General features: G+C 40.1%; 1 protein-coding gene across 3 annotated transcripts in view; it reads right to left on the bottom strand.

The window, feature by feature from the left end:
• Positions 1-4,167: 4,167 nt before the first annotated feature.
• Positions 4,168-16,113, bottom strand: part of LOC148016431 (uncharacterized) — a 61,757-nt gene continuing 49,811 nt past the window's right edge. For all 3 annotated transcript variants that reach the window (XM_087664043.1, XM_087664044.1, XM_087664042.1), the window contains 5 exons: positions 6,097-6,195; positions 5,928-6,004; positions 5,482-5,590; positions 4,859-5,187; positions 4,168-4,774 (listed from right to left, as the gene is read on the bottom strand). In XM_087664043.1, the coding sequence (XP_087520169.1) occupies positions 4,679-4,774; positions 4,859-5,187; positions 5,482-5,590; positions 5,928-6,004; positions 6,097-6,195 (710 nt within the window). In that variant the 3' untranslated portion in view covers positions 4,168-4,678. The remainder of the gene's footprint in view (positions 4,775-4,858; positions 5,188-5,481; positions 5,591-5,927; positions 6,005-6,096; positions 6,196-16,113) is intronic.

Genomic DNA, 16,113 nt, shown 5'->3' on the forward strand with positions numbered 1-16,113 from the left:
AATTTCTAGTTCAATGTTAATGCCAATTTCCAATTGTAAATTAGACTTTCGAAAGTCGCTTGTGGATTCTTCCTTGTCACACGTGGCATTTCCTTTGTGTACTTCAATATCAAGAAGATTGCCTAGCTTTGATAGCTCAATTCAATCATTTTTATAGTCCCCCCAGACATCTAGAAATTCAAGCCTCTCCCATTCAATATTTAGTTCAACTCCTCCATTGTGGACTAGCATTTTAATCACATTTTTTGGACAAATGTTGGCTAAGATCTACTCTATGGGTTGTCCATTATATCATAATCTATCGTTTCCAACTCATTTTCTGACACTTAATCCTTAGATTTGTCTTCAAACTCCTCTTCTTTTGAAAGACAAGGAAGAAGAAGCACCGGGTGAAGAGAAGAGGAGAAGAAACTCTCCTATCCACTTGTTCATACATATAAGGAGTAAAAGGAGTATGTACAAAGGAAGGAGACAAGGTTGGTATGGCACTACTGGTGCTTGTTTAGGAATTGAAAACCCTACCTACGAGCCAGACAAGAAGTCCATGTTTCTTAAAGATTCTGGGAGTAAGCTATTTAGGCTCCCCTTTTGGTATATACTTGTGAGTTCGAGTTTGAGGTTTCATTGTTTTGTATTAGAGGTCCTGATTTGTGTCCTTGAGATTGTTGCTATTAATTGTTTGTGAACCTGTTATGAAATTATGTTTATCATGATATTTTACTAAATTTTATTGTCGTGGATTTTATTTATTTGCTACATGATTCATGACTTATCGCACACAATGCACACGTGATACTGATCACATTATGCCTAGCAAATAGATGGAAGGATACTAATGTCTATTGTGTTATAGTGAGCATATAATTAGGTAGAGTTAAGCAAAATCGTTATTTTTGAAGTGCACAATTTAGTGTGTGGAATTTATGCGCTATACAACATGGAAAAAATATTATCGAGAAGCACATTATTTTGTATGCACCTATTAGCACAAGACTTCGTGTGCACATGCGCATTATAATAGTGTGTTTTGATATATTTGCACATATGCAAGTGGTGTAAAGTCAGGAAAAGAAAGAAACACAAAATGGATGTTTTCAATGTATTTGGGGCACAAAAGCTTATTCTAATATTATAAATACATGCACGGTGGAGGTGCCCACCCATGCATGGGAGGAGATTGTACTCAATCTTGTGTCATGCATGCGTTCTCTATTTATCTCGTCTTATTCAATTTGTGTTTTTTACAATCTTGGTTAATAATTCTTTGTTCTATGGTAAAGGGACTCAACTTTGGTATCAAAGCAAGGTGATTGGAGGACATGTCAACAACAGTGAAGGCATGCATCCATCCTAGAAGACTTTATCATCACCATCATCAAGAATCGTGCTTTTATCCACTAGTAAAGAGCATTATCTACCACTTTGTACTACGAGCTTTCCTTTTATTTTCTCAATGTGATTGTGAACTTCCTTTCCTGTATAACTTCTCCACCCCAAACTACTTTGATGTGCCATTATCAAGAAGCACAAGGTTGCTACATCAAGCTTGATTATTTTTCTTTTTTTTTAATATGGATTTTAAGTTGTTAAGTTATAAAGAGAAAAGCTTGCACATTAAAGCCCCTCATTTCTTCCCAAAAATGCACAATATCTAAGAAAAAACCAGCCTTGGGAGTGGTTTTGGAACTCGTAAGTGGTTTTGTCGTAGAGTGGAAAAAGCACATTAAACCATACTAATCTAATAGCATTGGTATTCCGCCTCCAAAACTATTGTATTGCCAAATTGACGTCGAGTTTTTTTTTTAATTTTCTTTCCCAACACCCACCAAAATACCAGTCAATCTAGGTGTCTCCTTCATTCCACAAAAAGCTTTACTATTTAAAGCTTAAAGCTTCAGATATTAAGCTTTTTAAATAAAAGCTTAATCAATGGCACTTGATTACAAGGAGGGGAGGCAAGTCATTTACTAACCTCTTTTTCACACTAAGCCTCGTCATATTAGCCCATAGGGATTGTTCTTATGCATGCCATTGTCATTGCTGACTTTTATCACCGCAAGCCTTTGTTTTGCATGAAAGAGCTCTCAAGTTATTTCTTGTTCACACACAAAACCACAGATATGCATAAGCTTTGAAAAGCAAGGATCTAATGGACATAAACCTATTAACCCACTGGACATTCTTTGGCTCGTGACATTAACACATAAGATTTCACCCATCGTTTTTCCTTTGAATTAAATTTAGGTTTTACTTCTTCAGTTATTGTTAACCACCTAAGGTTAGCTGATCTTATATTAGTTTCTCTAAGGAAATTAATTTATTAACTTAGACTTCAATAAGGGTTCACTATAGTAAACTAACTCAAGAAGTTTTTATTTAGAGATCTAACTTTTTTATTGCTAGATCACAATTATAAAGGTAGTGAAATTGTTATTTTTTCTAAATGCATAACACCAAGACTTTATTTTACATTAAGGCTAAGAAAATATAAGAATTAGAACCTTAGAAATGTTTGATATATTTAAAACTATTAATCAATTTTAGACTTAGAATGCATTAACCCAAGAAAAGAAACCATATAAAGTTCTCTTAGAAAGAGGATTTTCATGAAAGTTAAAGTTTTGCATTTCTAAAAAGTATAGAGCATTGTGATTAAAATTGAGTATTAGTCTTAGTTCTGAAGTTATATTCTTTGGTTTATTGGTTTATCGTGTCCAAAAGTTGTATTGCATTATATGCATACCATGGCTATGTTTCTATACATTTATGTTACCTTGGAAAATATACATATTTCTAAAGTGTACATTCATATTGTTTGCTATTAGAATAATCCTTAGGCTCAATCTAAATGTGTAGGTTATTAAATATGTATAGAATTACTATCTTTATATATCCAAGTGCAAGCAAGTCATTTCTTGAGAAAGTCTATAGTAAGAAATCTCCTAGTCATTGTTTGACCCAATAATTAATGCTTTAACCACTATCCCTACCAAAACTCTAATGGTGGTGGTTGTCAAAACCCATTGATCTCCATTGACATTGGTATTCAATAAGACATCTAGACTATCATTTACTTGCAAAAATAATACAATCATGATTTGATATATTCAAATCCTAGATTTACTTATGAGAATAGCCATATTTAGATTCTTCATTGAAAAGTTACATTCATCTTAGCAATTCCTTTTCACTCGTAAATATATAATTCTTTTCATTTTGATCCATTGAAACCATTCAAGGAAACACCTATAGTTGCTCCTATAGTTTGTGATCTAACTTTGTTAGAGACCTATAGTTCCTTGATCATGACTATCCAACTACTAGAATAGGTAATCAATATCATAGATACTTAGTCAAACATAAAAATCATGCTATGGAAAAATCCCTCTACATACAAAAATCAATGTGCTAACTCCGCAATATGACAATCTAATTAATGCCTACCACTCACAATCACATTAAATATCCCATGGCTACAAATTCACCGCATTAGGTGGTGTTTCATGTAAAATCCATGAAATTTTATAGTACAAATTTGCCACGCAATATAAACCACTTCTATATAGTGCAAATACACCGCACTAGGAAGCACCTGCATGTGGTTAACCACCCTTGCATTTTTCTTTCAATTATCAAAACTGCCATGATAAGCTTAATGGATGTGAGGATAATATGCATACCATAAAAGGCTCAATTTAAAAAAAATTACCATTACATGGGCTTAATGTGTGAGGATAATATATATGCCACCATAAGCTCGATGTGAATAGAAATCATCATTAAATGTCTCTAAGAAACTTTGAAAAATGGACATAAGGATTTTTGGGGGAGAGAGTTTGGATCTAACGCTATTAATGTTATTCTTTGGCTCCCTATATATCAATGATGGCCACATCGCCATATATTGCACTTCTATGCATCTAACATTGCATATTAAGTTGCAAAAGCTTTTGAAGTTTGAAATAGTGTGAAGCATTGAGAGAATCTAAGAGTAGAGCACCTAGTTGAACAATAAAGGAGATGCCCAAGAAGACAAAGTAACATCTCTAAATGTAGAGGTATTCAATGGTAGACCATGTTAAGAGTGATAATAATAATTATAACTACTCTACTTAGTATTTAGATGAATAACAAAAAAAATCATGAAAATTTTTCAAGAATAGGACCCAAAAACCTAAATAAACATTTAATAGTTGCCTTAGAACCAACCAAATATTGTCGTGTAAACATAAGACTAGTCTCTATAAGACTCAAAATGACTTTTTAACCTTGATGAGTGAGTACTTCGGCTCGATAATCAATAATAAGGGGGCATGCTCTGCCCATATCCTGCCTGCCTGCCTTTGTGACAGACCCAAAAAGAGATCTCGCATAGCCAAAAAGCTGGACTCACGATAGTGTGATTGTGAGTCATTCGCACACATCATCGCACGCAATAGAACTGGTTATCAATCGTTCATTCACAGCGCGCTTGAAAAATTGGAGCTCGTGTTCATTGGACGAAGTAAGGAGGCGGTCGATCTTGACTCTGGCACAAAACTCAATCATGATACAAATCAGACCGACATATGCGGCACAGAACTCGATCGTGATGCAAATCAGATCGACGCGTGCGGCGCACAAACGCATCCTCGGACATTTCGCTAGCCACGGGCATGGAGCACCAATCCCTACTCATCTAGTAGTAGATTGTCTGCGTCCTGTGAAATGGGAGTTGGGACTGGATCGATATGCCTCTGGACCAAAGCCACCAATCCAGCTGCACAGTCAGGATCTGCAAACGAAGCAACACTCTTCAGAAGCGGCGATTACTTGCTTGACCACCATCACGCAGCCGTTTTGAGCTTCCTGCATTTACCTGTTTTCCAAGCTTTGCTCTCAGCCGCTCTCCAAGTTTCTCGACTGCAGTTATTGTGCAAGCCCTTATCTCCACCTCCTCTTCTGTACCCGGCTGTAGCTCCTTGAAGCTGTCGACCTTGCTTGCTAAGGATGGTCCGTATGTGATGATTCCCAAGTGCCGCAAGATAGCCGGCACTATGTAGTCTGCAAACATGGTTATGCTCTCAATGTCCTTGAAAGCCCCGTAACTTTTGCCTCTAAAAGCACCCCAGACGTCAGCCACAAATATTTGCGCCCTTTTGTATAAGAAGACCTGATGACCCTTGTAAACACAGTGATCTCGAAAACCTGGTAACAAGGATGGCAGCAGCAGTAAACATTGCAACGTGAGCATGGTTCCAAAGTCTGTCAGTTTAACTAGATCGAGTTTGAGTGTGTGTGGAAAGTATCTTCACTCTCGCTCAGCGCTGTGTGGAAATCTATTTGATTATGGAGCCTTCAATGGGTAGAAGGTGTCTGTGCACCCACCGAAACATATGCATATGGCAAGGACCATGGGAGACCATTGTCATCTGCACGCTACTATGAAAATGCAGTGCACTCGTTTTTAAAACAACAGTGGAGTCGAGTAGAAGGGTGCACCAGGAAAATGGCGCGTGATCAGATTCACGAGTGAAACTGCAGACCCATTTGCAGCAGTGACTAGATTGGCAGCTTGGCCACCAAAACTCCGATTCAGCTCAAGCCCAACCTGTGCATTTCCTCGTCGTTAGCCTTCAGAATAAAACCCAAACATTCTTAAAGCACGCCAAACTTCCAGTTTATAAAGCCCAAATTTTGTCCTTTGGCCACAAGTTGTTGAAAAAGGCTGCAGCAACTCTAAATAGCAGGTCCATTGTTTATCATCTAGAAAATGTGCACTGAAGACAACATGCGTTTATGATGGCTCGCAATGTCCAGATTAGCTTTTACACCGCCTTTCTTCGTGCAATGGATGTTAGGCATCTAGAGGGATGTATGAACGAACATAAATACTAAATAGTACACTTCTTCTGAGCTCGAATCTGGAACATGCTACCAATACTGACCTCTTGAAGAAGGCGAACCCGTTCATCCTCTAAAGGAAGCTCTCTGGGCCAATTCAGAAGCTTTCGCAAGTCGGGTCCTGTTAGGCAAAGACAAGGATATATTTAGGAAGTATTAAAAGGATTCATCAAGTCACATATATCAGCCTTGCAAATGTATAAAAACAAGAACCTGTGATAGTTGCCAATCTGTTGGAGTCAAAAACTGATTTGTCTGCAATCAATGCAGCCCTCAATCCACCTGCTAAATGATCATAGTGCAAATCTGCATCTGCATTTGTTGGAATCACAAGGTGACATCAGGTTTTCATTGGGAAAAAGAGAATGGATCATTAAATAAATTCAAGCCATAGCCAACCAAATTTGCTAACATGAGTTAGTGCAATGAGACGAGCCCTCTTCTTCTACCACCACCTCTGACTGAGACACAGAAAACCTGCTGCCCTTGTCCTGTCATGCATGCGATCTGTTGTCACCTGTTGTTTTCCCTCTTCCTAATGGCTGAGTATCTCTCCTGGCAGCAGACGCCTGACTGGAATGGCCTCTCTCCAGCCCTCAGCCAGCTCTTCAGAAGCTCGCATGGCAAATTCTCACTCCTTTGACTAAGTGGCAAACATTCTAATCCAATCTTAGACCCTAGACCGTTTTCCAGCAATGATTTATTGTGGAAATTGAAAATTCTGTTGTCCTTGCCCATAAACTGGCTGCTGCCCATCCACCTTTAATGTGCTAAGCCCTTTGACCTTGAAAGTTGTTCTAACTTTCATTAACCTAGTATCTAGGTATTAAATATTTATTTTTTCCTAAACTAAATGACACAAGTCATTTCTAAAGGCCCATTTAATGTCCAAGACCATGATTATCACCAAGCAACCATAAGTACCTGTCCAATATAACTTTTAACAACCTTTGCCAATGCCCCCATTGCCCAACTTGGGTTTTGAACTGTCACTATGCTCAAATCAACTTGCACTTCACATGTACACAACCTAATTATGCCAGAGCTAAGCAATAAAATTACATGTCCCCATAACACATGTTAGGTTAGAATACTTGCACAGTAAGCCTAGACCTAGACACCAACAAAGTTTGCAATCAACATATGACTCGTTATGAATGGTCAAATTGAGTCCAATTGGGTCAAGTCAAACCTGCAAGCTCTTTCCTTCTGATTGTATAATGATAAGGTAGGCTTAAAATATAGTTGTTCCATCCATATTTTTGTTCTAGTGTGTATCTTCTCTAAAAAAAGAAAATTGTGCACTAGGGTTTTTCTTTCACTTCCTCTCGGGTTATAGGTCCTCGAATTCAATGCTAAGGGCTTGAGACATAGAGCCCTGAAAAGTAGATCATAAAGTCTAATGCAAATGCTGTCAACAGACTCTCAAAGCAGATACCCTTCATTAGGTATATTTACATCTCCTGGTTCATTTGAGCACGTAACCACTCTTCTAAAATCCCTCCCACACCCCCACCCCCTCAAGACCCCCAGTTTCTGATCCACGTCTCATTTTTCTCTATTCTTCATTCCAAAACGTCAAATTGCACTCCACTTCCACATCCAACACACTAAGAGTTGGATCCTCCATCTCCACTCCTAGCACTTTCTCTTTCTCCACACCATTTTCTACCTACCCTCACTTCATTACCTCTTTGCACCACAATACATCGTTAGGGGGAATGCCACCCTTTAACACACTGCCTTCCACATATCCACAAGTAAGCACTTCTTTTCACCCTAAAACAACTATGATGGGCATCCCCCTCACTACCCCCAATCACTCACCTCCCTTCTTATTGACCTTCTAGACACAAGGATTCCCATTGTCTGCTTATGACACATCATCACACACATGAGCCACTCCTATGCAAGGATGGAATGCCACCCTTTAACACTCTGCCTTCCACATATCCACAAGTAAGCACTTCTTTTCACCCTAAAACAACTATGATGGGCATCCACTCCATGAGCCACTCCTATGCAAGGATGGAATGCCACCCTTTAACACTCTGCCTTCCACATATCCACAAGTAAGCACTTCTTTTCACCCTAAAACAACTATGATGGGCATCCCCCTCACTACCCCCAATCACTCACCTCCCTTCTTATTGACCTTCTAGACACAAGGATTCCCATTGTCTGCTTATGATACATCATCACACACTCCATGAGCCACTCCTATGCAAGGATGGAATGCCACCCTTTAACACTCTGCCTTCCACATATCCACAATTAAGCACTTCTTTTCACCCTAAAACAACTATGATGGGCATCCACTCCATGAGCCACTCCTATGCAAGGATGGAATGCCACCCTTTAACACTCTGCCTTCCACATATCCACAAGTAAGCACTTCTTTTCACCCTAAAACAACTATGATGGGCATCCCCTCACTACCCCCAATCACTCACCTCCCTTCTTATTGACCTTCTAGACACAAGGATTCCCATTCTCTGCTCATGATACATCATCACACACTCCATGAGCCACTCCTATGCAAGGATTTCCATCTTTTGCTTCACGTGTCCCTCTCTCTCCTCCATGGACCACTCGTGCAATCACCATGTCCATGCCTCATCAATCCATGCCCATTCATCGAATTTCACCACTTGGTCAAACTTAATGCAACAAGTACTTGAATCCCAAGGGCTTTGGGACTTTGTCATTGGTTTAAAGCCTATGTCGGACCCTCGATTACCTCACATTGAGCACATCCTTCAATGGAGTTCTTGCGATGCTACAACCAACGTTGAGTTAATGCAAGGGTTACTTCTTCAGTTCCATTCTCAGTTACAACATTTTCCCCTTGCATTTTGAGCATTGGAGTCATCTCATTGACCACTAGTGCGATGCAACATTGCACTCGACGTATCAATCTCAACTTTGAGCTAAAGGAGTTTTCCATCAGGGAAGGGGATAATCTGAAAGTCGAGTTGGCCAAATATAGGTAATTACTCATTGAGTTTGCCACTACTAGCTCCTTGAAGTCATGAATAAGCTACCTTAAAAAGATTTCTGTTTCATTCACCAAATTATCTCATTGCCCCGATTGCCAACCTCCTATAAGTTCGGAGTGTCAATTCTTACATTATACAAGGATGCACAATCAAGTCTTGAGGTCGTCCTCCACATACTCTTATTCAAAGAGGGGTCTCATTGCATCTTCTTCACAAAGGAAAACCGACAATGGCAAGAACTCACAAGATGCGAAGAAAAGCCAAAACAAAGGTGACACCCCTTCCTCCGACAAAACCAAAGAAACAAAACTCATCTAGCAACAACTCCCTTAAAAAAAATAAGTTTTGCACACACTGCCAGAGATCGAGCCATGTAGATGAGGAGCGTCATACAAAGGCCCAAGGTCTTCCTCCTAAGAAAGCCTAGCCAAACCGTGACTGTCTCCACTGCTATTGGACAGTCCAATGGGGCTATGCCTACCACTACTGCCCCATCTGCTCCATTTGTCTCAACGGCTACTAGATACGTGATATGCAAACAACCTCAACAACCTATATCTTTCAATAATCTTGAGGGATTTCCTCCTAAGAAAGCCTAGCCAAACCGTGACTGTCTCCACTGCTATTGGACAGTCCAATGGGGCTATGCCTACCACTACTGCCCCATCTGCTCAATTTGTCTCAACGGCTACTAGATACGTGACATGCAAACAACCTCAACAACCTATATCTTTCAATAATCTTGAGGGCTTAACTAATTGGTCTACTAGCTCCCTATCCATTGCACTCTTTGCATCCATTCCTAGGTCATCCTCTACACCATCTAAAACCACTTCACCTCATCAAGCGTTTCATTAGCAAAGACCTACTAGTGGATGTACGCGATGGTGGCCCCATCTTTAGTCTTTCCTACTTTAGTCTTCCACTACATTCACTCACACATACATCCTCATTACATTGTTCTTTCATTCAGCTTTACATTATAGTTTTGTTTTGCTATGAAGCATCTCACTACCGACCTTTGTTTTGCAAATTCTAATCTCTTGTACGGTTTTGTATTTTAGTGTAGGGCTATGCAAATTTGCACCAATCCTTTCTAGACTAGAGATATGGAATGTGCACCCTTCCTTTCATGGTTTCATCATCCCAAGCAATTCGCTTTTCTACCAACATGTAGCCCTAAATCAATAAATTACCAAATGTTTCATTAGACAATAAGTAATTCTAAAGAGTTTCTATGTCCCACATACAAAACCCTAATTTGGGAGATATTTCTACATCTACAAATAGACAAGCTGCCCACTATTCAACCTAGTTCTTGTCTTGCATGTTTCAACCATCGACCCTCAACCCAACCCTTAGAGACTACAGCTACATCGTCTACAGTTATTGCCTAGCCTCCCACTATTGCCAATGATCAGCTTCCATTATCTACATCAAGTCGTTTTTATGTTTTCAACACTTTTCTTCATTAAGCTTTACTCCGAATGGCGATTATTGCACTCAAGATCCACCTCCAATGGACGACACACATCAATACATCCCTCACCTACTCCCATGAGAGCCACCAAAAAGGAATTGAATGCTAAAATGGATGCAAACCTCAAAGCGTGCACAAGGGTGTGTGGCAACATGCAACAAAAAGCCGTGAATAACATGGATACAAAGCAAAAAGATGTGTATGAAAAATTGCAAGAGACATTCAGGGAAAAACAAAGTGATGCTGTAGAAGCAAATAGGAAATCATGCTCTAACGGTTGGGATGATGCAAAATATAAAGAAATCAAGGCTGACTTGCAAATGGATATGATAAACAACTTGAACAAGCTAAGGGACACTTGAAAAGTAGATATGGATGCAGTGAAATCTAATACAAATGCACACATAGCAGCCAAGGACATGGAGATTGCTGAACTCAAAAGATAGTTAAGAGTCATGTAAGAATGAATTAGTGACATACAAGTCCATGATGGATGCACAAACAACAATGCCAGACACACCAAAATTAAAGAAAGAGGTGGAAAGTTTAAAAAAAGACATACACATATGGGTGAATGTGGTAGAGGGAGCTCAAAAGAAAGTAGAAAATGATCAACAATGGAACGAAAATGCACAATGGATTGAGGTAGTCAGAAGAAACAAAGGGATGCCTTAGAACAAAGTAAAAATGGTGAATGCAACACTAGAGGAGGAAGCAAAGAGGAAACTATGTGCATTGTGTATACGTGTGGTGGGGTGGGCTAAAAAAGGAAACCCCCAAGAGGATGCTAAAACGCTTTGTGCTAAGATGGGTGCAGACGAGACATGCATTATGGATGCTTGGAGGATAGGTGACCCAAATGACAAAAGAGGTCAGATCCTCATGCTGAAATTTGGGGACATGGATAGCAAAAGGGCCTTCTTATCAAAAAGAAAGGCTTTGAAGGGTGAAAAGATTTATCTCGATGAGGATCTCACACCCGCACAATTAGAGCACAAAAGGGCTAGCATGCCAAAAGTGTTGGAGGCATGTAAAGAAGGCAAGTATGATGTGTATAGAGATGGCAGAGAATAGTCATAGTAAAATGGATGTCACAATGACGATACGAGGCCTATGAGACGTCAAAGATGTACATCCCTTTGGAACTGTAATGGTTCAATGAGACTTGATGCAGGTTATTTTGAGGATACTTTTCATGGGATAGACATGGCTATGTATACAGAGACACATCAATGTACAAATTCTAGATTGTTGGATGTTGTGGGATACAAATGGGAGAGCGCATACAGATCCCAACCCCATAGACCAGGAGGAACCAAGGGGTCAAGAGGGGTGGCTATTCTTTATCATGAGCCTCCAAGACATGATTCACGTGGTGTCACGAGATGTGCATACTAGATATATGTGGGTAAGGCTGAGAATAGGGCACCCAAGGGATCTATATGTTGCGGTATGCTACTTCTCACCTGCCTCTTCAACATTTTCTCCTGAGGAGGGATCACCATTTGAAGTACTACAAGATACTATGAGATATGCAAGTATTGGGGACATACTACTAATGGGAGAATTTAATGCTTGAACAAGAAGTGAGTAGTCCGCCTTTTAGGATAATGAACATGAAATGTTTAAGGAATTGGCATTGGATGAACTAGGGCTTGTCAGGACATCTCAAGATAAGGAGGTGACAGCATATGGATCCCATCTGCTAGCTTTGGGAAGTGCTCGCAGGTTGGCTATATTCAATGGCCTATTAAGATGGCCAAGAGTGGATGCTTTCACTTGTTGAAATAGCAAAAAAGGGGCCAGTGTGGTGGACTATGTAATGGGCTTACCAGCATTAATTCCAAAAAGTATGCATTTTGAGATATCCGATAAGCCAATCAACATAGCGACTGACCATGAGATCCTAACATTCACTCTAGCATGTAGTCAAAGACAAGAAACATGCACACAGTCACATACATTCCCACATTATGAATTTCTAGAGCAAACGTCGCATATCTATAATGATGCAGTACGAGATGGCTTAAGTGAGCTAGACCAACATGAACCACTGGAAGATGTCACTAGATGTCTGGCAAAGGTTTTACATGCTACAGCTTCAGAGGCATTTCCATGTAAGATGGGCTCTACTGCAATATGCAGTTGTACTGCCCCTCAAAATGCTTGGTTTGATGATGAGTGTAGACAAACTAGGACCCGCCTACAGAGGGATATTACACTAGGGACATGCACACATAAGCAGGCACGAAATGTCTTTCGTCATCTTGTGTGGAAAAAGAAGAGAGGCTATTTAGCCAAGAGATATCCTATGAAGAGGTTATGTCGTTGAACCGTTTGGTGTCCAAATCAAGTGGATAGTGAATGGTGGGATCATGTAGACAAGCACTACCCTCCTAGGATGCAAGCATATGTTGATGGAATCTTGATAGATAATGTATTGGTGGATCCTAGCTTATCCATAAACATTTTGAGTATGGATTTATTGGAAAGACTAGTTCCACCAATCCAAAAAGATGTCATGACAGTTTTAAAAATGGCTTGTCTACATGATCCCACCATTCACTATCCCAAAAGGAATAGCAAAAAATGGCTAGTGGTTATCTTAGACTAGTTCCACTAATCCAAAAAGATGTCATGACAGTTTTAAAAATGGCTAATGATAGCCTAAGACAACCAAAAGAATCTTAAAGAAAGTACATGTGATGATTGCTAATTTTGAGTGCATCCTTGACTTTCGTGTCATTCAATTTGCTGGAAGGCCAAGCTATCAGTTTTTTCTTGGATGTCCATGGATATTACATTCTGATTGTTTGGTGGATATCCTAGCTGATCGATTGATTTTTGGGTGTGGATTAAAGCTCTCTAGCTCCTCAATTCGCAACCATTTCATTTTGCGTAAAAATTTGGTCTTTTATGCCTCCTTGGCTACTTTTTCGCATCAAATCGGGCTCCAAAAAACCACTCTCACTGTGTGATGAAATTCCATTCAGAGTGAAGTATTCTTCTATGTTTTTGTGGTTCTTTGATGGATTCTAAATATGAAGAATTTGCTCAATTTTGTTCAAAAAAGTATTATATTAGTGTGGCGACAAATTATTTTAGGTTTGAGCAAAGACAGCAAGACGACATGGAGGAAATTTCACAAGAGACAACCCCCAATTCAACTAACATCACCTATGGTATGGCATGAACATGCTAGGGCACTATATGATGTTCCATCACAAGAGCAGATACCTTGTCCATCAAACTTTAGGCCAGCACAGTGTGGTTTCTTTACAGAAAAGATGGTGAGATATGCCATTTGGAGATTGAAGAATGGAAGAGCACATGATCAAGATAGCCTTGTGGCAAAGCATTTTGCACATGCATGTTATGCACTAGCCCCTACCTTGGCGAATCTCTTCAATAGTGAGGGGTTTCCAAAAAATTGGTGAAACCACACAAAAGTGCCGATTTTTAAGAGTGGAGATCCATTGGTCGCTAACAACTACCACACTATTATAATTGGCCATATGCTAGCAAAGATATGTATCTATTGTGGAGCATGAGTTGAGTTGGTGGGCTAAAACAAAGAAAATACGGTCTACAAGACAAGCAAGCTTCCGCCACGGATACAATACGCTAGACCATATATTCATGCTAAGGGCCTTGATTGAGGAGGGATGATCACGAAGGCAAAAAATATATTGTTGTTTTGTGGACCTCCGCAAAGTCTTTGATACTGTGCAAGGTGCAAGACTCATGCAAAGGTTGCGAACCATTGGGGTCCCAGAGGGTATACAATGGTATATTTATGCATTGTATGGAACTGTGACAGGGAGAGTACAAGTGCCCAGAGGTACAACAGGCTCAATGTCTAGCACAGTGGGTATAAAGCAAGGCTGTCCCCTCTCTCCTTTGTTGTTTGGATTGTACATTGACAAGACTTTTGATTTGTCACAACTCTATAGAAACAGAATTTGTATCCTTTTTCATTAATTTGTCTATATAATGATTTATTAAATTTATTTCCTTTGCACTAATTAGATATAAAGAAAAGTGCATTGGAGTTGGCCACTGATGAGTGGTCACAGGTTATGGTGGACCCACGCAGTGGGTTAGAGAAAAGATAGTTCACACTTCCACCTATATGGCCCGATTAGGCGCCTGTGACCAGAACTCATGCATATCAAGGTTAGACTCGCACACAGAAATGATTGATGCCTTGAAGTGTGGGCTAGATCCACCAGAACAGACAATTACAATCAACAAGATGGCATGATCATGAAATGCTTGTATAATGTGCATGTGTGGGCTGAAAGCTTGAAATGCACATTTCTTTGCATAGGAAAGTCACATGAAGATTCTGATACCGTTTTGGCGATGTACACGGAAAAAGCTTTCATATGACACCCATATTGGGGGGGTCCCTAAATTTTGGGAGATCCCTAAATTTTAGGAGGTCCCTAAATTTTAGGAGCCTCGAATTAGCCTAAAAATGCTAGTCCTAAAAAATAGGGATGTCATTCTAAAAATAGTAAGTTCTGTACTCTGACTGTGCTTACTAAATTTGATTGTTTCTATTCTTGATAGTATTCAACCCAAAAAGGAAGGCCATAGAGAAGAGACAAGTGTCAAGACACTTGTCACACAAGTTTCCAAGTGTCCCACTACTTGTCACATCTCATGACATGTGGCTGGACACTTGTCTTGTGCTGCTCCACTTTCCCCTTTGGTACTAGCTCTTCCCTCTCCTATAAATAAGAGCTCGTTTTTCTTCATTCAACATCATTTTTCTTTGCTGTAAACTCATGTACAGCATCCACAGATAGCCAAAAACTAGCCCCATCCATCCCCATCATCATCCCCCACTTCTCCATTATCAAATTCCTCCATATTCCCTCTTCTATCACTGCTATTTTACAGGATAGCAAGCCTGTAAATTCATTACAGCACCTCCTTTTCAAGCTCTTTCTTCCATTTTAGCAATAAGAAGCAAGCCCTATCCATGTGTTAGCAGAGTATTTGTCAGCTCATGTGTGAGTCTGAGCTTGATCTGGGCTGGGCATTTTTATTAGGTATTTTAGGTATTTTTTTGGTGTGGCATTTTATGTCATTGGGGCATTTTTATGCACCAGTCGGCCAGCATTAATGCTGTCCGACCAGCATTATTGCTCCCCACTTTTTCAGCCTATTTATACTCAGTGGCTCCTCCTCAGTCAGTCACTTCATCTTCACCATCTACAGACTCTGTGGAGAGAGGAGCCAGTGCCAGTGCCCACGCAGCCAGTGACTCATTGTTGCATGCAACTGTCTCGTGTTCAGATATATGGATTCTATTTCCCGTGCATACATCTGAGTTCTCATCTGTATCGTGTTCTTTTCTTTTCTCTTTTTGTCTTGTGTTTCAGCAGTTTATTTCAGCACATGTTTATGCTTCCACCGCTGCTCCACTTCTGACATGGTATCAGTTTTCAGGATTTGTTTCTTGCTGATTTCAGGACTGTTTTGTACCCCTACTGATCAGACGACTGCTGTCGCAGCCAGGCGACCTGTTTTGGGGCTGTTTTCAGCCTGCGTTTATTGCAGTTTTGCCATCGCCTGCTGCCTCCGCACCCTCTGCTGCCTACGCACCCTTTGCTGCCTGCGTTTTTCATCTGCAACTGCTGGCGACAGTTTTCTACCTGTTTTTCTCCAGTTTACAGCCTGCGTTATGCTGATTCAGCGTCTCTCGTGGCTGGGTGACTGTTACTTCAGGCCGTTTTTGCT

This window comes from Lygodium microphyllum, chromosome 23, assembly GCF_053477565.2.
Source record: "Lygodium microphyllum isolate KBCC chromosome 23, Lygodium_microphyllum_v1.1.10, whole genome shotgun sequence".
NCBI classification, from domain to species: domain Eukaryota; kingdom Viridiplantae; phylum Streptophyta; class Polypodiopsida; order Schizaeales; family Lygodiaceae; genus Lygodium; species Lygodium microphyllum.